Source organism: Haliaeetus leucocephalus, unplaced genomic scaffold, assembly GCF_000737465.1.
Source record: "Haliaeetus leucocephalus isolate CR32 unplaced genomic scaffold, Haliaeetus_leucocephalus-4.0 Scaffold236, whole genome shotgun sequence".
NCBI lineage: Eukaryota > Metazoa > Chordata > Aves > Accipitriformes > Accipitridae > Haliaeetus > Haliaeetus leucocephalus.
The window spans coordinates 342,744-367,329 of record NW_010972672.1 but is presented as its reverse complement, the minus strand read 5'-3'; the positions used below and the strand labels follow the sequence as shown (position 1 = coordinate 367,329).

Here is a 24,586-nt window from a genome sequence, read left to right as displayed (position 1 = left end):
GCCTGCCCACCCATGCGTCCGTGAGGTCCCAGCACCACGTTGCAGCCAACTCCAGTCCGGCCCCCCCAGCCAGGTCGCCCCTAATGACCCCCCCATTTGCCCCCACAGGCCCGTGACTGCAAAGTACTGGGGGACCTGGAGGGTGCCCGGCAGCATGGCAACCGTGCCAAGGTGTTGAACATCATCTGCTCCCTCCTGCTGGTCCTCAGCGTGGTGGCCATCATTGTCATCGTCATCATAGCGACCACCCGGTGAATCAACTGACTGCCGCATGGCCACGGACCTGCTTGCTGCCACCACGTGGAGTGCTTCTCCTCCCCTCCTCTTCCTTCCCCCAAAATGTCCCCACTGGAGGAGCGTGGCGAAAGGGAGAGAAGCCCCGGCCCCTTGCTGCCCGCACCCCTGGGCATCCCAGCACAGCCACCGTGAGGAAGGGGAGGGGTGGGCCGGGTTGGGACACAGGGGACAGCCCCCCTCTTTTCTCTACTTGTGCGCTTCAGCAAGGAGCTCTTGGGCTTCCTGGGATCTGTGACACACATGTACATACTGTTGCCACAAATAAAGCTCGCCTGCCAAACCCAACTTGCCTGTTGCCTTATTATCAGTGGGGAAGAAGAGCGTCCTTGTGCATCTTCAGGGCAGCCTCCTCCTCCTCCTCCTGCTTCCAGCTCCACAGCGCTCTGCTTCTATCCCCACCACGGTGTGGAGATCTTCCAGTCCAGATCCAGATAAGTTTCTTCGTAAATGCTGAGGCATAGCAGAAGAAGGAAAGAAAAAAAAAAAACCCACCTCTGTGTTTTTCTGGCTGTACACACCCCATCCCACTACACAGCCCCATCTCCTCTCGCTTCCAGGGAATCCTGTAGAAGTAGCTTTTCCAGATTTTGGTATTAAGTTGCCATTTAATGCATCCGACAGCCCGAACATGCTGCAAACGAGGGGTCTTCCTAGCCAAGACCACCTGGAGGGATTGGGCTGAAAGTATTGGTGTGAGCCAGCGCAGCCAGAGGTCCCGGCACCAAGGGTCTCTCTCATATCAGCCCCTTGGAGTGACAGTCACTTGGCTTCGAAGTCATGGCTCCATTCTGATGATCCTCCTCAGGCGCTCGGCCTCTCCTTTGGTGATGCTGGAACTGTCTGTGCTCCTCATCGCAGGAGGAAGGCTGGATATAAAAAGCGTGTAGGCTCACAAAACCAAGTTTGTTTCTCCTAGCTCCCAGCCAAGCATGTCTGATAACCACAGCCCAGGGAGGGCTGTAATTTCTTGGGTTTATATATAGAGGAGATGAGGCCGTGCCATAGACAAGGACTATATAAAGGGGACGCCCTGTCCCACTCCCCCAGCCAGGCTGCTGGAGCAGGAGAACTGCAGCGTGCCCCTCTCCGTGGCCATGGACACCTCCTACCCACGGGAGGACTACCTGCCCGCGCTGTCCCACAAGCGGGAGCCGTCTCCGACCATCCTCACCTCCTCGCCACCCCGCGACCACCTCATCTGGTCCATCTTCAACACCATCTACATGAACTTCTGCTGCCTCGGCTTTGTGGCGCTCGCCTTCTCTGTCAAGGTAGGGGCACCAAGTGGGGATGGGAGACTTGAATGTTTAGGGTCACCTGGGAGCCCTCCCCATGTTGGTACCAAGGGATGGCCTTCCCAAGGAGGCATAGAGCATCTGAAATAACTACCTGGCAGGGCTGGGGTAGGGAACAAGAGCCCACCACCCTCAAAAGGCTGGTTGCAGCTGGCACCATCGCCTGGTAAAGCCCCCCCATTTTTCCTGCCACCTATTAACGAGGCTGCGAGATGGCCTGGATAACCACAGCCTCCTGCCACTGCCAGAGGACCAACTGCTTCTTCCTAGAAGGTGTTGGGGGGCCATGATGCCCCCGGCCCCTCCACCCGCCATCTGGCAGGAGCAGCTCCAGCTGGACTGGACCAGGGTGGAAAGACGGGGGCAAGCAAGAGCTGGAGCCAGTGAGGCTCTGAAAGACGCAGAAGGGAAAATCCCAGTGGCAAAGAAAGCGGGGCGAGAGCGGAGCAGGAGCATGTAGAGCCAGTGCGGACTAAATTGCAGGCTGCAAGAGGGCCAAAGCCACGTAGCAGGGCTGGGGGGAGGCACAGGGAGGGAGCTGCAGGCAGCCCAGGCACTGCTGCCCCGTCTCTCGGCTGTTGCAGGCACGGGACCGGAAAGTGGCTGGGGACGTGGAAGCCGCTCAGCGCTTCAGCTCCAAGGCCCGGTGCTACAATGCCCTGGCCACGGCGGGGAGCGTGGTGCTGCCGCTGCTGCTTGCCGCCCTGGTCATCACGGGCGTCATCCACCTCTCCAAGCTCGCCCAGGAGTCTGTTGGCTTCTTCACCTACCAGTTCAGTGGGAGCGACGATGAGGACAAGTGACCGGTGGGCGACAGGTTTATAGAAATTCCTTCGCATGGCTGGTGGCCCCCCAAAAAGACCACTGGTCCAGCATAACCCTGCCACCACCCATCTCTGCCACCCAGGACCACGTCCACAAGCTTTCATGCCCACTGGGCAGCATGTGGCTGGGGGGGGAGGCAGCCCCACAAGCTTCTCCCACACCATTGCATCTCCCCTCACCCTCCCCTGCCTGGTCTAGCACTCTTAGCCCTGCGGTGCCCAACCCCAGCTCCTGGCCACGCTTCTTGGGGCAGCTCACTTATTTTTGTTTACCCTGGTGTTTTTTTAACTCTTATCCTGTATGGAGCACAGCATCCCTCCAGCTTCGGTGATTACTATTTAAATCATTAAACCATTTCACACATCACGAATCTTCTGCGTGCCTGTGTGCAGTGCAGGGGGGGGTGCTAAAGGAATAATATAAATACAGCTTTTCCACTCTGATCATGCTCTTCGCAGCCAAGAGAAGTAATAATCTTCGTGAGCCTTAGAGCCACCCAGCGACTGACAAGGGGAAAGAAGCAGAAAAGTTTCTTGGCCCTGTGGGGACATGCTCAAGTAGATGAGATGTCATCCCCTCCAAGGGGAGCTGAGACGTGCAAACTCATTGCAGTAAAGCAGATGTCCCCCAGCAGGTCCCCAGGCAAGGACAGAGGGGATGAGCGCAGGACGCAACCCCATTGCTCTGTGCTATCTCTCCCTATTGCCCTCCCTGGGCCAGAGCCAGCTCGTTTTGGTAACTGGACTAAAAGGATGCCTTTTTAGGGGGAGGGGAGACCCCTTTTAACACCATCTGAGATGCAGCTCAGAGCTGAGCTTTATCCCCAACCCCATCAAAATCCAAATCCAGGTGCAGCCCACAGGGCTGTTATCAGGGGCGAGGGAACGGAGGGGTGCCTTTGTCCTGCCCTGCTGCTGAGGACTGCTGCTAATTAGGGGTTGGGTGACTTTTGACAAGGCCTGATGGAGAGCCAGCATAATTATAAGGTGGGGGAGTCACTTTGCCTCCTTCCCTAAGCATTCCCACATGCTGCCTGTAGAAGGGAGTGGCTGCAGGGCTTTTTATAAACTCCGTGGGATTCAGCTGAGGGTGCTGGGGTTTTTCTGAGAAAGTACAGACCCTGGCAGGGCAGGGAATGCCTTTGACATCCCCTCACTTTGACCCATGTCTGCTCTAGCAAAGGCTTGGGGCTGGGAAACAAGGCACCAAACCCACCCCCAGGAAGGGGGATGCAGGAGGGGACAACGCTGCAAAGTGCAAGCTGTGTGTTGGGGGGGCATCGTGGCCCCCATTTGCATGTGTACATGGGCACAGCCCTTCTCCTTCTCTCCCTCGGGGCTTTCTAGGACACCGAAAATGCCTTTAACAAATACACAGCAGGTCTGTGCTTGCCCTGAGGCTGCTTAGCCGGAGGAGGACTCTGCTCAGACCCCAGAAAAACACTGCACTTACCATCTGATATAATATTAATGATAACTGATGCCTGGGCTTCCTGTAGCCCTTCAAATGTCAAGTTAGAAGGGCTTTAACTCCAAAACTGCTTAAAAAGAGAGATGATAATGTAGATAACACGATAGGGATTTTATATGCCAAATAACTCAAAAGAAAAGGAGCTGTGTGCTGCCCAAATGGGGCTAAAATGCTTTTGGCTGTGTATTTTGTGACTAACATTAGTGCCAAAGTAACACTCAGCTCCAGCCTTACTTCCATCCACCCTGCCACGCTGCCTGCTGCCCCATGCTGCCTTTACTGAGTTTCTCATTATGGGGGTCAGCAGGATTTGGGGTGTATTAAAACCCCAGAGGCTGCTGTGCGTCGCAGCCGAGGGATCCTCGTCTTTCTGCTCGCTGGCAGGTGGGACTGACATGGCAAAGCAGCGCTGGCTGAGCCTCCATAGCCCTTTGAGCCCCCGGAGTGACGCAGGTGGCTGGGAGAAGGTGAGGACCAAGCCAGGACATGCCAGAGGAGCTGGGAGACAGTGCCTGTACAGGCTGGACTAAATATAGATCCATTCAGCTTGGGGCATCCTTATAAATGTTTATGCTTTCAACATCTGCAAGCCATGGGTGTTTAGAAAACTGGTTTAAAACAGTCGCTTTCAGGCTTGATGTTGTCTCCTCTGTTAAATGAGAGATGTTGAAGGCATGTGAATGGGAGTCAGGGGGTTCAGTGCCGCCTGGCACAGACAAAGATGCTCAGCATCCCTCAGGGAGCTGCTGCCACCCCAGCCACAGGGGAGAGCTCTGAGTCCACCCCCCTCCCCCTCCCCAGGGCCACAAAGACAGACAGTGCACACAGTCCCATGGGGGCAAAGGGTTTATGGCACAGCCTAGGACTGCCCCCTTCCACCCCACCTTTACCTTCCCCCTCCGCCGACATCCACTCTTCAACTTGTTTCTGCTTCTCTGGTGGGTAAAACCTGGATCAGCCAAGGTTTAAAATATCTCAGTGGATGACTTCTGAATCCAGCCGGCCGCCATGGGGATAGAGATGCTCTGCCCTACAACAAAAAACAACCCATGTGAGATATGGGAATGGTTTCTCCCTAAATTGTCTTTATTTTAGGAAGCAGACCCAGGTGATGGTACCTTCACGCAGGGGAAACCGCTGCCCCGACTCCTCCAGCACAGCTTCCAAGGGAGGTGCCAGAGGGTCCTGGTGAGACTCGATCACTTTGATCCTGATCTCTTCTTTGGCGATGGTGAACTTCAGTTTGTTGCCAAAGTAGGAGACACCGGTGATGTTCAACTTGTTGATGTCATTGGGAAGGGCAGGGTTGAAGCAGAGGCTGGACCTTGTGATCCTGGAAAGGCAGGAGCACGTCAGTAGTGGGAACAAAGGGTGGCCACAAAGGAAAGGAGCTTTGTGGGGTCGGTCACCTCCACAGGCAGCACAGCCTCATACATCCCAGATGCCCCTCCCATTACTCCGTGTCTCTGCGGGCAGAAGGAGTCCTTGGTGTATCCCAAGGATCTCCAGGCAATTCCCAAACACACGGATGAAGCATGTGGTGAAGAGCTACTCAGGCCATGATTACACAGCCCAGCACCCTAAGGTGTTCCTGTCCCCCTTCCAGTTCCTCAGCTGGGGTCTGTGATTTCCATTAGGTTGGATTTTTTTTTTTTTTTTTTTTAATGAAAAAGAGAAAAAGAATTTTTTTTTTTGCTTCCAATGCGGCTCCAGTTCCCCACTCCGGTTCAGAGGTCGGCTTCAGCAGCAGCTATGCTGGCAAAACTTCAGGAATACCCTGCTCTGAGACAGGGAGGGGAATGGAGCACAGGAACAAGCAGAGGTGCCCATGGACCCCAAGCAGGAATTGCCATTGAAATCTGGTCACACGAACCTAGGGGCGCAGGCTCTGGGCCATGTACTGGAACTAAACTCCAGCCACATAAGGAGCTCAGGAGATGGCTGTAGCTGGGATTTTTAGGATGCAAGTTTAGCTTTAGCCCAAGCACCTAGCAGCAGGTATCTGTTCTCACCTGCTGTTGCTCTGAAAGCTGTATGATGCTAGCGAAGAGATGGTGGGAGCTCGCCTCATGCCTGGTGAGATGCTCCTGGAAGCCCTGCTCAATTAAATCACGAGACACACATGACCACTAGCACTGTCCCTCTCCTCTGTAATTTGCCACCTCAACAAAGATGCGTCCACACAGCTCGGTTTTCACTTTCCCTCTGGGCTGTGACCAAAGTGCATTGGCACGGTGACCTTCAGAAACCCACATCAGCTCCCACTCCCACCAGTTTCAAAGGCTTTAAACTCAGCACCACTATATGTCCTCCTTCACCGAAAGATAAAAATCAAGCAAACAGCTTGAATCCTTTCTCCAAGACTTTACCCAAAGTCAAGCAGAGCCCATTTGTGTGTTTTGGCTTTGGGTAAGAAGAGACAATGGCCACTTATCTCCTACTCAAATCTTGACACTGGAGAGCTCTTGACCATAATCTCCAGCCTGTTGAGAGGGCTCAACAGACTGGAGAGGACTCAAGAGAGGCTTAAAACACTGGAGAGCCTCAGGGGCAGGCCAATGCACCAGCCAGGCTCTGTGGCTCACAACAGGCAAGGCAAGAGCGCAGCCTTGAGGGCTGCATAAATGTCATCTCCACATCTGCGGAAATTTGGCTGGAGCCCCAAAGCCTGTGGCTTAAGCCTGTGCCAAGAGGGGCCCAACCTGACACACAGAGCATCTGAAGACCTTCAAGCTTTGCAAAAACTGAGATTGAGGTTTTCAGCTGGGAATATGGTAGCTCACACCCAGCTCCACCAAGAAACTGGTGGGTTTCTCAGCAGCTTCTGGCCACACACATGGAGTAAAAACACATAGTTAGTACTAGAAGGTTTCAATGGAAATCAAAAGGCTTGTCAGTTTGATCCATCCTCAATTAAACTAAGAATATGCTCAAGAGCCCATTGCTTCAGGGTTGAAACCACCGGGCTGCTTTGGGTACTAGACACAGCTTTGAAATTACATGAACAGCTTAATGTTTTTTCTAAGATATTTTAATGCTGTGGCGATGCCAGCTGAGCACTTTCCTCCACAGAGGCTTGCAGAGCCACATGTGTGCAGATGTCAGATTGCTTCAGAGGGGCTGTAGAAGGTCTTTCCACGCCACATCCAAAGGAGATGGGATGATGTTATAGCTAAGCCTGAGGACAGACTTAGAGAATGACATTTAGCTTCTCAATTGTGCAACTAACTCATCAAGTGACCCAGAGAGAGTCTCTTACCAGTTCTGAATCTGTTTCCTGTCTTTAAAGTGGGACTAGGCCTACGGCAGCTCAGTGCAGTGGTAGAGGACTGGGGTCTCCATTTACAAAGGTCTGCTTCGAAAGGCCACAGTGTATAAGGTGTATTAAGAAGTCCTGTATTTGCCTGCAAGGTGCTTGTACAGACTTTCTCTTCAATTAGTTAACAAAAAGGCCAATGTAATTGGTGGATCATAGTCTTTAAGCTTCATCCACACTTTGTGAAGAAACCAAAGCTACAACCGCCTATGGAGCAGGCAGGTCTGGATGTGTTTCTGACATGCAGACATCAAAATGATACAAGCTACCCACAATCCCGAGATCATACAGTGATGTCCCTCTTCACTGAGGGTGTCAACTAGTGTTGAAGAGCTCATTGTTGGCCTAGCTTTGACTCCTTTTGAAGCCAATAGCTTTCAACACTGATGTAGTTGGAGGAGAAATGGACCAAAGCTTATAATTTCTGATAACTCCACCCTGTTCTCCACCAGTGACTAACTGTCCCTAGTATCCACAGTTCATCCAGGATCATTGACATTCCTGTTTGTTTGTTACCTGCTGGGAGTTTTGGAGGATATTCTGGATGTTGCAAGTTCCCTTCTTTTTCATAAGTAAAACCACATTGCTCCAGCTAAACAGTAAGGTTTCAAGTGACACCTAGTTGCTAAATGTAACATAACATAGGGGCTCACCTGAACCCTGTGTAGCCAAAGAGGACAGCTTGCAAGAATCCACCCATCCCGGTCAAGAAGTTCACAGCTCCTGACCCATCTGAGTTCTCCACCCAGATCTGCTCCAGCAAGAGAAAGAAATGACTCAAGAGTTGCATTGGGACTTTTCATACAGTTTTGTGGATTTGAATATGCTTATCATTGGCACTGTCACATATGTGGGGTGTTGCAATGACCATGCCCATCCTGGCATGAGGCGGTGGGTGGGCTCTGATGCATCTCTAAATACCACCATCGCCATTCCCTTTGCCATCCCTGGCAAGCAGAAGGAAGCCTGGGGCGAGCATGATACTGACCCTTGGCTTTGTATTGCCTGTTAGGAAGCAGATGCCTCCTTACTGCTCTTCGGAAGCATACAGAGAAGAGACAGAGTGTGCTACCACCTAGTTAATATAACAATAACCTAGTGACCCCACATGCAGTCAGCATAGGCTCCAGTCCAAGTGATATCTCTGTGTGACGTGACCTACTTAGGAACAGGCAAGACAGAAAAAAAAAGAGGCATTTGTCACAGGGAAGTACCCATGACACGACACACAGCTAACCTTGAAGGGCTCTGTGATGTTGCTGAAACACTTGTTCAGTTGGCTCTGGGCTCTCTGCACCTCCTTTAGCTCCAGCCAGCCCACTGCAAACATGCTCTGCAGGAGAGAAAAAAGGCCTTTCACCAGCTCCTGTCTCCCCCAGGGGTGACAATACAGCAAAGGCTCCAGAATGACACCACAACTGGCACCCTTCTGGCCCAGAGCAGACATGTGCAGCACATGTCTCTAGCTCTGCACTGCCCACAATCCCTTAGAGTTTAAAGCAGGTCTGAAAAATCGTGCCCACTGATGGGGCTGGCAGTGACTAACTCGGACAGAAACAACCACCTCATGGATGAATCCCACCTAGGCTTTGCTCCTCTCCTTACCCAGGTCATGGCTGGCCCATCCAGCTCAGTGATGGGCTCATACATCTCCAGGTCATTTCTCCGGACTTCAGAGCTCATGGGGTACATCAGTGGGAATCCAAGCAAGACAACATCAGCTTGTTTCACAGGTTCACCTGGGAAAAGGAGTTGGTGAGACCACGTATGCCAGCTGGGAGTAGATGGCAGACTGATTGTCTATTTATTCATACGCTGAACAAACCTGACTCACACAGAATCATAAACTTAGAACAACAAAGGCCACATCAACAGGGGGAAGGTAGTGGAGCTGCAGGGAGGATAACTCCTTGCTGCCTTGCTAAAGGCAGAGCAGAACAGCAGCTTATGGTTTGTCCCTGGTGCCATGTTTGCTGGAAGCTGTGTCAAGGCAGGACGCTGGCACAGCCCTAACATGATGGCACCCAGACTGCTGTCACCTAAATTTCATGTGCAAAGAAATAGCTCCCACGACACTATGCACCCACATTACCCTGCCTCTAACTGTGAGAAAAGGGGCACTAAACTGGGTATGTGTTTCTACTGGAACTGGCCCCTTCACTTCCAGAGGGCCCAGGGGTGCTGGAAGGACAACACATGGCACTTGACCTTGGAAAGATAGACCTAACTGTCAGCAATGGCTTCATAGCAACCATGTCATCGCAGCCTAGTACTAAAAGTCTCTTCCTACTCTCTGTGTTCCCAAATTTCCTAATTTTATGAGCCCACTAATGAGAAATGATCTGCCAAGAGGCAGAAAACACATCTACGAGCCAGGCTCTCCACACTGGCAACCCAAATGCTGCACTTGGGAGAGCAACACTAGAGATTTTTTTCTTCGGCCAACCATTCAGCCACTGTTCCCCTCTTTGAAAAAGTCAGAGTCCCCACTTCTTGCAGGCTTAAAAAGAAAGAGCAGTGGACAATTCAAAGCTCTGCTGCTGCCTCTCCACTCACCTGGGCTGTAACCATCGTACTCAGGATGATATTTCTTCTCTGCATCAAAGGGCACTTTGATTTTCTTGGCACAGTCCACCCACTCCTCTGGCACAGGGATCAAGAAGTCCCGAGCAATATCAGCTGCAAAATTTAAGCTGAAAAGAAGCAAGGAACAATGCTTTATGTCAGGCATGGGTGCCTGTGACTGCCTCAGAGAGGGGAAGAGAAGAAAGGGAACAGAAAGAACTAATTGAGCCATAACTGCAAAGAAACAGCTACTCTGAAAGAACATGGGTCAAAGTTTAAGCTTGGGGTAATAGCTTTCATTGCTGGAGTAGGGAGTCCATTCCTCTAGCTTTAGATGTCTCCAGCTGGCTAATTGTATAGACACCTCATAAAATGCAGGGAGAGAAACCCTCCTGTGAAGTGGAATCCCTCTCAGTCTCATGCAGACACCTGAAACAGGTCAGACGAACAACCACGGGACCACCTACTTCTTTCTGCTGACTGCAAAGGCAGGCAAAGGAGACGAGCTCGGGTAGAGGTATGTGAAGAGAGGAAAGGTGTATCCCACGTGGGAGCCCTCCTGCCTCCTACCCCTGCCATATTGCTAGGCAGAAAAGAAGAGAGATGAGCCAGTGCTTCAACAAGGCATGCGCGTTACCTCCGCTGGGCCACGGCGTTGGTGTAAACAGAGTTATCAACCCGGTAATGATACTCATCTGGGGGCATGACACCTGGAGAAAGAGGAAGGGGACACTTCACACCGCAGCAAACCCAAGGTTTGGCATGGCTTTGTGCCCCTCCTCAGGGAGGTGGCACAAGGAAGGGAAGCTCTCCCGTTGCAGGGACACCTGCCCACTTGGCAAGGTGTTGCCTCCCTGCTTCTGGCAGGATCCCACAGTGATCTTGGTGCAATGCTCAATAGAAGAGAATGTAAGTGATGCTTGTTGTGAAGGAGAAGCAAATTGGCTTACAGCTTTGGCTGACGGGCAGTAGATACCTCAACCTGAGGGCATCTCCCTCACTTCACAGGCAAGGTGACCTATAAATTCTTTCAAGTCATTCAATCAAGTCATTAAATCTTTCCCTAGCTACACGCTCAGCTCCTTCCTTTGCTGCTTTTGTGCAGATTGTCCCCAGGAGGAGAGATGGCCACTTCCCAAGAGAAACATGAAAATAGACAATTAAATATGTGACTCCTTTGGGGGCACTGGGGCTGTCTCCGAGGATCTTTGCACCAAGAGCTAGCCTGCAGTAACCCCAGGGGCTCTTCTAGCTCTGATCACCCCATTTTCATCGAGACCCCTTTGCCCTAACCCAGCCTTCTCCTCTAGAACCTTCTCCCACAAACACATCTTCACTTCTCATTTTCTTCCTCAGTGTCCCCTTTCAGAAGCAGCCCATCACTGGTAACTTGCGCTCGTTAACATAATGTTGCTTCAGCAGGATTGCTGCCTGGGGAGAGACCCTTTGCCCTGCCAGACATATCAGCAGTTGTACTTGTTCTACACCAACAGCACCAGATGTCCTTCAAGGGATTAAACTCCTGCAGATTCCCTGGGGGATTTAAACTCAGGTCTCCTAGAAAAGACTTAGAAAAGTCCTTCCTCTCTAAAGCCCTTGCACTCTGTTTTCTCTAAGTGCCACCAGTCACAACAGCAGATCTGAAGGCACCCATGCTTGCGGCATCAGCTTGTACCACTATGGAAGGAGACATTTAGACATCATGTCCTATGAGTGGCAAGGGGTTGAAAGAAAAAAACAACCAATACCATGGCATTGGACAAGAGCCAAGCATCTTGCCTTGTGTTCGTACAGACACAAACATTATCTAGGAGATATTCTAGAGGGCCAGAGTCTGAAGAACCCATGCATTCCCATCCAGGTCTGACTGGAGGGGCTCCGAGCCTCTGCTCACAAACCCCTTCCCTACAAACAGGTCTGGCAGTTGCAGAAGTACCTTTGATGTGGTAGCATTGTTCCTCCTCGCTCCATACCATCCTGCTGCACCAGTACTGAGCCACAGCATCCACCAGCTTCCAGCCTCCATCCTCCCTGAATAGCTTCTGGTCCTGGAGGGAGCCAAAGCCAGAGGAAAAACAGGCACATGAGGGAGACCCAACCAGACCCAAACTCAGCAGAAGGACAAGAGCTCTAAGGAGATGGATGTAGCAGCAGAAAAGGTCAGAAAACTGGCCTGGATTGAGGCAACAGGATGCTGAGCCACCCATGAGGAGCAAGGACAGAGGAGGCAGGGCTGAAGAAGGGACCCTGGGGTGCCACCAGCAATTCTGACAGGAGCAGACAACAGCAGAGTTTCTCTGGGAAGGGACGGTGACAGTCACCAGATGCCCTGCAGGCCTTGCCACTGGGCCATGCAGGTGGCACACGCTCCCTTTACCTGCGTGGTGCAATAATACTGCTCAAAGGCCATCAAAACATCCCCAGTGACATGGATTTCTTGGGCTCCATAGATCTCTTCAGGGCAGACTTCCCGGCCGGTGGCTGCGCTCTCCCATGGGAACTTAGCACCCTGCCAGGAGAAGACGTCCACGAGGCAGCTGAGCACAACGTCTTGAGATGCTCTCCCCTGTCCACCACCTGTGGGCAATGCCCTGCTCACAGCCCCTGGCTAAATCTAGAGCCAGAGATGAAGAGCAAAGCCCAGCTGTCCTCCCAGGTGGCAGTGGCCGGGTTGCATTGCCCTCAGCCCAACATCTCTGTCCCCACCTTGTAGCCTTGCTCCTGTGCATTGCGTAAGGCCCCTTCCAGTGTGCGAATCCGGTACTCCAGGATGGCTCTGGCAGCTTCAGGATAAAACAGCAGAATGTTTGGGAACATCCAGGTGTCCTGGAAACATCCAAGAAAGACAAGGTGGTGGGATTGCCTGGTGGGGCACCCAAATGCTCCCACCAGTTTCACCCTTCAAGTCCACCTCCATGCCAAATGCTCTGACTGTGATTTTGCTACTACTTAAAGGTACTGTCCCGTGGGCTCATTAAAAGGGATAAATCCACAAGGGACTGCTTCTGCCCATGCCTGCTGCTCTCTGGTATCTCCCTAGGATGATCTCAGCAGGACCTCCCTCTCATCATGCAAAAGAAGGGAGGCAGGAGTCCTCCAAAGCCAGAAGCTCTGGAGAGGGTCAAAACCACACGCAACACCAGGAAGAAAGCACACAAGGTCCACAGGACTGAAAAGCCCTTGCCCACTGAAAGACCAGACTAGGTTTAGCACAGGAGCCTCAACACCACCCAGCAGCGTCTCCTGCTCACCCCGTGCAATGGTTTTTCAGCTGCAGAACTGTGCACCCAGTCACCGTGGCTGCTCCAAGAGCAGATCGCAGCCTCTGGCTGAGGCAAAGCCACCCAGCCCAGCCGGTTTATCGAGTACACACCAAACCTACGTTTAAAAGCTGAATGACCCCATCACAGAAAACATTTCTGGTTTTTCAGTGGTTCAGGCACAATAGGGCTCGCTGATGCCACCAAAGCAGGAAGGAGAAGGGCAGGTTTCAACTTGCTTTATTTTAAACAGCTAAAAGTTGGTGGCCGTGCTCTAAGCTGGTCACTGAAGCTCCCTTGGGTGAGCAACCTGAACTATCTTAGCCCCATGCCTCAGCTTGGGGAAGGGGTCTGCCCTGCGGTGGGGTCTCTCCTGGCCCCTCGGCCTCACTGGCTAGGCAGCAGCCCCAGGCACCTAGCTTCAATTTTGGCAATTTGCCTTTGATTTAGAGGACAACCCAGATAAGTAACTCCAGGGACCAAACTGGGTCTGGGCAGCCGTTACAAAAGGAGCAGGAGGATGCTCTCTAACAAGAGGCTGGTGCCAAGGTACCCCTGCTTGGGGGTAAGGAGAAAGCCGTCTCCTGCTGGGTCTTCTCCGAGTCTTCTCCATCCCAGTCACTGTACAAAGCCCCCAGGTTACCAGCCAGCATGACCTCCACCCACCTGGTCCCAGAAGACGTGCCCCCAGTAGTCCTCGCCCTGAGTGCCATTGGACAAGCCACCAGGGCTGATGCCATGGAAGAGGAAGCCTGGGTTTCCCTGGGGTGGGATGGCACTCAGCAGGTAGTAGAGACACCCGTAGAGGGCCTGCCTCAAAGGCAGAGGTCCATCCAGGTCTATGCAGCAGCCTCGCCACAGCATGGCCCACGCATGGATGTGGGAGGAGTGCAGGGAGCCAGCAGCGATGAGGGCCAGCCCTTCACTGTAGCTCCTCTTTGCCTCCTCTTCGCTCTCAGCCACGGCAATCAGGAACTCCCAGGATCGCTCCCGCTCCTCCCCATGCAACGTCAAGGTTTGCGGCACAGGAGTCCAGAGCATGTGAACTGTGGGACGGGGTCCCCCCTCCACCTCAGGAACCAGCGTCTTCCCGTAGATGTATCTGTGGGAGACATCAAGCAACCAGGGAAGGGAGAGCAGAGTAGGTGGGACTCCATCACGTCCACCCACTCAGAGGGGACCTCACCCAGCTGCAGGTATCAGGCTCCCATTCCCACCCAGGGTGGAACTCCTTTGTCCCCAAGCTTCAGCTCAGCTGCTGTCCCACCCCCAAAGTGCAGGAGAGTGAAATGCATTACGACTGGTCCCCAATCCCAGCAAGCCATTTTCAGAGGCCATCTCCTCCAAACTCGCCATCTTCCCCAAACTCCTTTCTTTGTAATCACATCTAGTCCCTGTGGCCTTTGTTGCTCTTTTACATGTTGGTAAGTACTAATTCTGGAGTTGCAACTAATAAAAATATTTCTATGCTTAATTTTGGGGTTTGTTTATACCTGCCAGGAAGAAGCAGATTTGCACAAGCCTCCATGCTTCTTACCATTTCAGTCTAGCTCTAGCCTTACTTTTGCAATTTATTTCCTAACGGTGAGCAGGGCAGCGTGCAACAGCCCATGAAGGATGTATTCAGGGCAAGGTCCTCCCGTGATCCAAACTCACTGTGCTCCTTGGAAATCTGGTCCTTGGTTCAGGTCCAAGTCCTGGCTCTTTGGCACAAAAGGAGTCTGGAGCTGGACCGTGATGGGTTGGGTGGTGTGAGCTGATCGCCAGATGGTGATGCTGAAGGCCATCAAGTGGACAAGGGAATGGTGAGCATAGATCTGATGGGTGGCTCCATAATCTGTTGCCTGAAGCACATGGCTGAAGGTTCCTGTAAGCACAACGAGAGCCGTCAGCCTTTTGAACCATCAGGTCCTGATGTTCTGCCCCAGATTCCCATTTCTGCCCTATCTACTGGTTCCTACTGACAAAGGAACCATCTTTCCCAAGTCCAGATCCAAACACAGCTTTTGACTGGACACCACTGTTAACATACCGAATCTGGCTAAGCCACTGAGGAATGATTTGTGCTATAAAACATTTTATCAGGCTTCATGATTAAACAGTGTTTGCCAAGCCTAGCTCCAGCAGGGATTGAGATACAGTCTGAAAATCACTCTTATTCTCACAAGAAAGGGGAATTTGCCACTTGCTCCCACATGACTTCAGAAGAACACCACCCCTCAGGCAAACAGAGAATGGGGAGAAGATGCGACCTTGTGGAAGAGCCAACACAGGCAAAGAGGGGTTTAACTTCTAGAAGAGGGTCACCAGCAGTTAGAGGGAAAGAGCAATGGGTGCCCAAGATGAAGATGTGAAAGGAGGCAGCAAAGGAGATTCCTGCCCGTGCTCTGCTGTTTACCTGTCCAGGTGTTCAAGGTGAAGGTCTCAGCCAGGCTGTCCGCACCAGGCACCATCATCCTAACATTAACAGGGCTGGGGATGTCGGCACGGTGCGTGTCTCCCACCGCCCCATTGTACACACCGTTGATGTGGAGGATGTCCCGGTATACACGGGTGCCCAGGTAAGCATTAGTCACCGTAGCCAGCAGCCGTGGGTCTGAGGGCAGAGAAGTGGAGGTGAACACGGCGGGGTCCTCTTTGCCATCAGCCATTTTCATCAACCCGAGCTGCAGAACAACAACAGAGTCAGGTACAAGGGCTGAATGGACAAAATTGGGACAGGCTGATCGTGGCCATGTTGGACGCCAGCCGAAAGCAAGGGCTGCAAGCTGCTTCTCTCTCTGTAACCTGCCTGTAACAACCCCGCCATCAGCAAAGCTGGCTGCTCGCCTGCTTCCAGCCCCGTTGCACTCCTAGGGTCTCCATTTCTTATAGTCTCCCTTCTGATCACCACCAGCAGTTTTCCTCCATCCCAGCTTTCCTCCCAGTGCCTGGGGCAGCTCTCCTCCACCCAGGCTCATTTCCTCCTTTGCAGCTTCCCTTGCTCTCTCTCTGCTCCAGCCATCTCCCAGCCAAGCAAGGCAGCTCCTCCAGCTCACCCAAACCTCACCGACTCATTGACTTTGTTGCTTCCCCAGTTTCCCCCCCTTTTCCCCTTCCGCTGCCCTCTCCGTGACAGGATCTCGCCAGTTTCTCCCAGTACAACACAACCACCTTCCTCTTCTTTTCTCCTCTTCCTCCCAACACTATTCCATGACACTATTAAACACTCTTCTGTGGCCCCAGCGGCTCCCCATCTCCCAACTCACTGTACCCCTGTGCTCCTCCTCACTCTTCCATCTCTAGCTCAGCTTCAGTTACTGGCTTGCTGGGCTAGGAGCTTTTTATTTCATTGAGATATATATATAAATATATATTAAAAGATATATTTATACACAATATATAAACAAATATATGAATATATATTAAAGATATAGACACATATAGACACATGTAAACAGCACCTCACAAAAGGAAGCAGTAGCTGGTGGCTGGCAAAGCTAAGCACTAGAATAATATAGAAACGATAAAGTAAGGCACTAAGAGACTCTCCAAGCAGAGCTGGAAAGCCAGTCAGGGGGGCACAAGAGCAGGGAGAACATGCCCAGCCCAGGCTGGCAGTCCCCAAAATCCCCTCCGATAGCAGCTAGTTGCTGGCAGCTCTCGGGGTTGGCTCTGTTTCTTCATGCCAGGCAGTGCCTGAGATTGAATTGTGAGAAAAATCCTCTTCCTGCCTTCAAGAAAGTTAAAACAAAACAAAACAAACACAAAAGGGCTGCAGAAAGTGAGGAGGTTAGCTCTTGCCTTTGGTCTAGGGCTGAGAGTGAACTCTGGCCGTGGGGCTCCCGTGCGGGGAGGGGAAGGACGGAAGTTGCCCAACTGAGAAAGAAGGAAGGAAATTACTTTTTTTTTCTCCCTCCTTAAAAAAATAATAGTAATAAAAAAAATAAATCTTGACAGGCAGGTGTTTGCCCAGATGAGCTCATTGCCCACAGCAGAGACCACAGATATGCTGGGGCTGCCCTGTGCTCTGGGAAAGGAGGAACCGAGAGAGAAAAACCAATCTCCGATGATTTACCATCTAAAAGCTGCCTGAGAAATGCGGCAACAGCTCTGGCGGAGAGCTGCAGCTGCTTTCCAGCCAGAGCGCGGGAGGAACAGCACACACACCTCTGCAGCAGGAACTACGTGGGATAACCGCCCTTTGTCCCCAGCCACACTCTAACCCTTTTCCTCGCCTGCTTTCAGACGGAACGGATCCAGACTTCAGTTCTGGCACGCTTTTCCCGGCTTCCTTCCCATGATCCCTCTGTCCCCACCGCAGCGTGCTCTTCCGGGCACGGCACCGGTGCCAGCGAGCACCCTGCCCTGACTTCCCGCACCACAGGGGTACTGCTGGCTTCCAGCCCCACTTCTCCCAGCTCCTGACTTCTACCACTTCTAAAGCCCAGTTACAGATGGAGCAGCATTTTACCATGCTGTCCCCAAAGAGGGGCAGGTCACCTGCCATTACACAAGATGATGCCCATCCTTCCCTGGGCTGAGCTCCACCACGCACCCGGACCACGCCGTCTTGGACCCAGCACCTGTCCCCAGCAGGCTCTTCGCCCTGGCGTGACCATGCCCAGGCTCTCACATTGCTGCAACGTGGTTCTCTGAAGAGATCCATGACCGAGTTTGACCGGTGTGAGTCCTCGAGACGGTCACAGTGCTGCATGCGTGTCCTCTGACCGTGGCAAAGGCTCAAGCTGTTTCCCTGCAGACCATTTGGAGCTGGCAAAGATCCTGCTGCCTTCTGTCGCAGGCAAGCCAAAAAGCAGAAGCCATAACTGCTGAATGCAATGGCCAAAATTCACCCCACGTCATGCCCTTCAGCAAAGGGAGGTGAAAGCCCCTCAAAAGACACTTTCATTCCCCATCTAACACAGCAAGTGTAGGACAGCACAGAAGTATTGTGCTACAAACCCAAGCTCAGAGGCAGAGGGGGCAAAGGAACAAATTACTGTGGATCCAGGTGGATATTCCCCCTGGATCCCAGATATGCCTCCAGCTCACTTGTCAATGCTTACCGGAAGATGGAGGCTCCCAGATCCACCTGTTACTTGATCCTATGTCTCTTCTATCTCAAAGCCTTTCCTGCTCCCTTCCCCACGCTCTAAGCCATCTCCAAGCACAGCCCAAGCGTGGGGCAGCCCGAGCTTTTACTCATCAGCTTTCACACTCCTGCAGCAGGAGCATCTTCAGGGTTCCCTACTCAGCCCCCATCAAGCACTGCCCATGCCTCTAACATGTCAGAGGGGCTTCACAGTGGTTTCGCTGTCCTGCCCTGTGCAGAATGTTTGGTCCTTGTAGAAACGAACCTCTCTCTGCAGGAAGATCTGTGGCCCTGTCCTCGTGGATCAGGGGAGGCACGGAGAGTGCTGCAGCCAGATGCTGTGCCTCTCTGACTGACCTAATGCCTCTGCCCTGGTGCTCAGAGAGGAAGATTATCTTATTGAACAATCCAGCATTTACAGGATAGATATTATACATCTGTTCTCCTCTCTGTAAATCCACAGAAAAGCCAATGTCCAACTAGAGCCAAGCTGCTGTCAGCATTAAGGAAGTGAAAATGTGTTTCCTCGGTCCAGAAGCAGTGAAAAACACTGTGTCTCTTGCCTGGCTGCTGCTTGGGAAAGGCGAAGGCTCCTCACCGCTTCCTCCTGAGTGAGGTGCGACAAGTCCCTCCAGATTCAGCCTCAAGCCCACCACTGCCAGCCCTAAAGAGAACAGATACAGCCATCGACTGAGTCAGAAGGAACAGAAAGAAGGTCAGAGACTGCACTGGAAACATGAGCTTGTAGGGAATAAAATGGGGGGCACAAATAAAGGCAATGTTGTTTGTCCTACCTCTGGGTCCAACGCTGCTGAACAGGAGCAAAGAGAGGGTTTTCCTTGGGCACATGTGGTATCACGTCCTGGAGTGGCCTTCCTGCCAGAAAATACCCAGGGAGGAAGCTGAGGAAAAAGAGGAGGAGCAGCAAGGGTGTCCAGGTTAAGAAAAAGAGCTGCTGTACACCTTCCTTTCCAAAACAAGGGGTGGAAAGGGTCAAAGAGTTCTCCTGTGTCAACTACTCCTGGTCTTTCGCTCACCAGCTTCCCAGATTCACCAGGAAAGCAGACGAAGAGGCAGATGCTCTCTGCACAACAGAGCCTTCCTGGATCAGCGCTGTTGCTGTGGATACCCGAGAGAGATGCCTTGGAGAAATCCAGCAAAGGGCAGAGACCAAGCATTGATGTTTGCTGCCAGCTCTACTCCTTTCATATTCAAGGATCTAAGCTCATACCTTGCCACAGCAAGTTTAATTTAGTCTTTTCTTTAATCTTCACAGCCGCCAGCTGGTCCAGGCAAGGGCTGAGTCTATGGCAGAGGCAGGGACACCCACCCCACCAGACAGCAGGCAGGCTCCCCCCACACGCTTCAGAGCAGAGACCCCACCAAGGCTCTGGGGTGCGAGTACCTCCTCTAGCAGCCACCAGCACAGAGGTGAAGAGCATTTCACTCCCCCAGCTGACCCAACAGGCATGCACTCTACTTCCTTTGCTTTATTAAAGGAAAATTGAAATATTCTTTTTCAGAAAAGCCCTTTCTCACAGCAAGCCAAAACCTCCTCGAATTCTGCCATAGCTGATCTTTCCAAGTAGCTGATCTTGCTGTGGCCAGCACAGGGGGGTTCTGAAGGCTTCCCCCCCCTCCCCTTATTTATCTGCACAGAATGATTTTCTGAGTAAGTCAGGACACAGACAAGTTTCTCTAAGCATTTCAAGGGAAATCTGCTAACCCCATGGGAGAGATTGAAAGAGTTAATGTCTCAAACATTGCGGCGGGGCAAGTTCTGCTTGAAGACGAGCTCTGCGTAACAACAAACCCTGCACAGCGAAGAACCAAGTTTAAAAGCAGCCGCTGAGCACCCACCAGCACTGACTTCAGCGACAGGGCAGGGATGGAGGGAGGGCGCGCAGCTCCCCGCTCTGATAAGCTGTTCTGATACAAAGATCAGACAATGGTCACGTCTGCAGGGAAGGGGAAGTTACTCCCCAAAGGACCCCCAAGTCCCAAAGGCTCACAAACCGCTTATGACACCTAATTAGCCTAATGAGTTCGAGTGCCCGCCTGAAGGAGGGGCAAGGAGGATAAAAGGACACAAACTGAAGCCCCAGGTCCGCAAGCCCACTGGGACTGGACCCCTCGGCTGACTGAACCAACGCTGGACCCAGAACCGTCTGAACAGGACCAAAGAGAGGGTTTTCCATGGGCACATGTGGTATCACGTCCTGGAGTGGCCTTCCTGCCAGAAAATACCCAGGGAGGAAGCTGAGGAAAAAGAGGAGGAGCAGCAAGGGTGTCCAGGTTAAGAAAAGATCCTTTTCCTTTTTTCTCTCTCTGTCTTGTTCTCTCTTTCATTTTCCTTTTCCACAATCCCTACTCCTCATCCCTTTAAGACATAAAACCGTTGACCAAGTCTGGGACTAGAAGCAGATCCAGCCACCCCTGGGCCCTTCTCTGAGGAGTCTAGAAAGCAAGGGGGTCTGCTCTGAACCTCCTGACCCAATGGGAGGGATCTCCTTCTTCCCTGAATTGATGTATAGGGTTACCACGGGTTACCTGGTTCACTGAGGTAGTCTCATGCCAATTCCTGTTGTGAGAAACCCCACCACCTACAGCTATATCTCCCAAATTCAGTTTGCATTTGTCATGAATAAAATGTTTAACTGATCATTTGGTGTCATTTCACCTTAATTTAGCCCAAGGGAATTCCAAATTCAACATGACTCCCTGGTCTGTCCAACCCTGGGTCGTGACACCCCAACTGTCCTTTACCACCAGCTGTTTCTCCAGCTTCTCAAGGATTTTAATTGGTGCTTTTCTTTAGCTCCTGTTCAAAAAGTTTGCAAGGCTTTACTCCTCAACAACAAGATCATTCTCCTAGTACTCATAGAAAACACAACCAAGCCTTTCACAGCTGCCCCGGTTCAACATGGCCACCCTTGCTGTCACCCCTGTTAATCCCAGCAATATTCCTCAAGACAAGCTTTTGCTACAGATGAAAAGCTTGATCTACAGGAGCAAAAGAAGGTTTCTAGGTAGGTTTTCAGGCAGGGACTGAGGTACAGGAATGCTTCCCCCTCCTTCACACCCTAAAATGCTGAACGCGTGAGAGCTGGTGGCACGAGTGGATCCGAGGTGCCTGCTTTGGTGCGAGAAAATGGCAGCCCTGTGTGGCCGTGCTGCCGGTGTATGCGGGCAGAGCCGTTCTCGTCTGAGTAGTTCCCTGAGCGGACAGGTCCTTCTTTATCATTTGGTCTAGACTAGAAACAGAGCTAGAACAGCCCACAGGCAGCTGGGGCAAGATCGGGAGATGGTTGCTGCCTGGATGCTTCTTCCTGACAAGGAGAAGAAAGAAAAGCCGCTCCCAATGACATGCAGGTCAGTACTTCTGTCACTAAAAGCAGCACGAAGAGGCACAGCAGAACATGGGTTCGCTCTAGAAAATCAGCTAAGGCTAAGGGGGAAGTAGACAAGTGTGAGATGTTCCTGGAGGTCACTTATTCCTTTCCCTTGTGTCACAGAGGCAAATGTTTTGTGAAACTGCTCAAAAGAAAAATCTTTAGCATTGGAGGCTCCGCCACCCCCCCAGCTTTGTGTCTGCTGCAGCGAGAGATTACTGACTGTCAGCTGGTTGAAAAAAGGCTCTGATGAGCAGGGAATCAGAGGGAAATCCTTTGGAAAGCCAACTGCAAGAAGCAGATATAAGGTAAGAGGATTCTGTTACTGCTTTTAAATTTCAGTAGTTATCTTTTGCCAACAAACATGTGCTTGACCAGTCATGGTCCATGCAGCCCATCGTGCCATTTTTAAGGAAAAAACCTGCACCTTCCCAAGATGGTTGTTCTAGCAAAAGAGCTCTGACCTCCTTCTAAAGACAAGACCCCATTTCATCCCACAGAAGAGCCTGCTGCGACCACGAAGCCCCAGGAGCTGCAAGGAGGGTCAGGGAGAGGAAGGTGGCATTCCTGACTCCGGGAAGGAAAGCTCTGAGCAGGTCCATACAAATCCTGGCAAACTTTTTGCAGAGCTGTTTTTAAGGGAGAAAAGGACACAGCTGGGTTATTCAGTGAAGCAGACACATGTTCAAGTTGAAAGGGTACTACTTCTCCCACTGACAAGCATCCACACATCAGAGGAATGAGACCCAGGCTCAAAATTTTCAGCCACTTCTGCTCTCAGGTCACACAAGTTGGAAGTTGCTTTTGCAAACTCCAGCTCAACTTGACCAAATACCTGCAACAGTTCCATCAACACCTTAGATGGTCCGTGGCTGCCCGGCTTGCTGAACAAATAACACCATGTAAGAAGGAGCCTGTGCATACTCGGTTTTGAGCCTACGCAACACCAAGCCACAAAGGAAGATGGAGAAGCCATTGTCACAGATGGGGTGAGCAAGGTCCTGCCCACTGCCATCAGACAGAGAAGATCAGGCATCACGTCTGCAACAGCTTAAGAAAAAAGTACACTGTGTTTTGAGTGTTATAAATTTTAAAAAGCCCAAGAGAAGAAGAGGTCTGCTCTCCAGCAGAGCATTGCAGAGAGGTCCCACGTTGCTGGCTGGGGACATGGTTTTTGACCTCAGAGGTGTGGGGAGTTGGGTGCTGTTGAGGAAAAAAACCCAACAAAACCACAAATGCTTAAGGGAAGCAAGAAAAAAAATTTAGTAGCGAGCAATTTGGGAAAATCTTGCCATTTAAGGGTTTTCCGCTGCTGTGCCTTTGGGAGAGCAGCAGGCCCCGTGCCGAGGGGTGACAGCGGGGGGGGCCGTGGCAGCGGTGACAGGCTGGGCAGCTGCAGCCCAGCCACAGTGAGAAGAGCAGTGCGCTCACCGTGCCACTGCCATGTGGGGCTTTCAGCGGGGCTCCCGGCTGCTGGCCGCCATGCTGCGGACTCCACGGGTCCCCCAGGCACAGGTCACCTCCAAGCCACCCGAACATCCACTCTCTGCTGCTGTGAGTAGCTTATGGGGGGGCTGAAAAGGGGGGGGAGCCACCCGCTCCCAGGGAACATCCTGGTCGGAGGAGCACAAAATCCCTCTCTGCATTATAGCCAAATTATTTTTGTTGGGAGTAAAAGCAAAAGAGGAGGGGGGAGAAAAAGGAGGAAAGGTGCCCACAGAGCAGTGCAAGCTCCTGACTGCACCCCCACGGGGGGGTGCATGCCCTGCTCCCCCCTTTCAGGCTCTTGCTTCCATTTTATTTTATCCTTTCATCCCCTTTTTTAACCTTTGGGGTTTAGGGTACCTGCTGAGGGTCTCCTGCAGCCCAGGGTGCCCCCCCCCCAGGGAGGCAAAGCCATGGGGCAGCCTGAGGAGCTCAGGGAGGTGGCAGCAGTGGCACTGACAGTCCCTCAAGGCACCCTGCTAGCACAGGGACAGACCTGGGCCCTGTCCGTCCCCCCTCCCCCGCTTTCATGGGACATTCATGCCAAAGCAGGTGTCCCCATGGGCAAGGATGGGGTCTGCTGTCATCACAGAGCCAGAGTGTGTCGGTACCTCTGTCATTCCTCCCTCTGGGGATGATCTCCACCAAAATGGGAGCTGCTCCAGCAGCAGAGACCCTCCTGGGCTGGGTGAAATGAGCTTGGAAAAAGGAGCTTTTCACCAGAAATCCTGGCTGGGTTTCACCTCCACCCATTGCTTGTGGAGTTTACCCGCTGCTGCCTTTCCAAGGTCTGCAACAAAGTGCTTCACAAGGCTGCAGACTCTTTTTCCAGCCAAATAAAAAAAGAGATAAAGGTGACAGTGTAAGGGGTTAAGTGCCACCCTGGTGTGCCAGAAATGTAAGAGGCTGCTGCTGGTCGCAATTCACACCTCAAAGTCATTTGAAAGTCAGGCGCAGCTGCTTCTGGAAACACTGGGAGCCCAAGCCTCTGCTGCTGACTGAAGGTCACAAGTTGCTCTGATTTTGCAGTGGGTATCATGACAGAGAAACACGGAGGGATGGAAAAAAATCTAGAGAGCAACCAGCTTGGTCCACAGTTGGTGGAAACTGCTGTGCTTACCCAAATCTTCCTCCCACAGCCCCAAGGTCTGTTCATCTGACAGCCGCAGGGCTGGAAAGAGCAAGAAGCATGGACAAGTACACTTGATCCATTGCATTAGAACACAGCACCAGTGCGCAACCGTCCCAGAAACCCCGCATACGTGGCCATCGCACAGCCATCCCACTAATTCTTCTGTTTCTTCTCCCGCCAACAGGAGCAAGTCATTGCGTTTTCCATCATGTCTGCATGCTTCCTGATACCAACAGCCTGGATCCTGGCACACGTGGAGCACTACAAGCATGGATCAGGTTAAGAAGCAACAACAACCTGCACCCTGTTGAGAGCAGAAGTATGACTGAAGATAAGACCACAGAACAGACCTTCACCGGGAAGGAACCCTCTGAGTTTGTTCATTAAAATTCACATTAGCATTCAGCATAATGGCTTGTTGGTTTTGCTTCAGCTACGTGCTTGTTCATAGGGGAATGGATCTGTAATCCTGCTC

At 52.0% G+C, this 24,586-nt stretch overlaps 3 protein-coding genes across 3 annotated transcripts in view; 2 read left to right on the top strand and 1 right to left on the bottom strand.

The window, feature by feature from the left end:
- LOC104832074 (dispanin subfamily A member 2b-like) overlaps positions 1 to 565 on the top strand; it is a 1,242-nt gene extending 677 nt beyond the window's left edge. Inside the window, exon 2 of the mRNA XM_010568047.1 lies at positions 109 to 565. Within this exon, the coding sequence (XP_010566349.1) occupies positions 109 to 255 (147 nt within the window). The 3' untranslated portion in view covers positions 256 to 565. The remainder of the gene's footprint in view (positions 1 to 108) is intronic.
- A 787-nt stretch (positions 566 to 1,352) lies between these two features.
- On the top strand, positions 1,353 to 2,441 carry LOC104832072 (interferon-induced transmembrane protein 5-like). The gene is made up of 2 exons (XM_010568046.1): positions 1,353 to 1,568; positions 2,177 to 2,441. Exons 1-2 carry the CDS (start codon positions 1,392 to 1,394, stop codon positions 2,393 to 2,395), a joined length of 396 nt encoding a protein of 131 aa, XP_010566348.1. The 5' UTR covers positions 1,353 to 1,391; the 3' UTR covers positions 2,396 to 2,441.
- Positions 2,442 to 4,852: 2,411 nt separating this feature from the next.
- ATHL1 (ATH1, acid trehalase-like 1 (yeast)) lies at positions 4,853 to 15,688 on the bottom strand. Its single transcript, XM_010568067.1, has 13 exons — positions 15,427 to 15,688; positions 14,685 to 14,895; positions 13,695 to 14,130; positions 12,475 to 12,594; positions 12,146 to 12,277; positions 11,705 to 11,816; positions 10,406 to 10,478; positions 9,760 to 9,896; positions 8,809 to 8,942; positions 8,441 to 8,536; positions 7,857 to 7,954; positions 5,006 to 5,220; positions 4,853 to 4,917 (listed from the first exon to the last, which is right to left on the bottom strand). Exons 1-13 carry the CDS (start codon positions 15,683 to 15,685, stop codon positions 4,853 to 4,855), a joined length of 2,088 nt encoding a protein of 695 aa, XP_010566369.1. The 5' UTR covers positions 15,686 to 15,688.
- Positions 15,689 to 24,586: the final 8,898 nt, after the last annotated feature.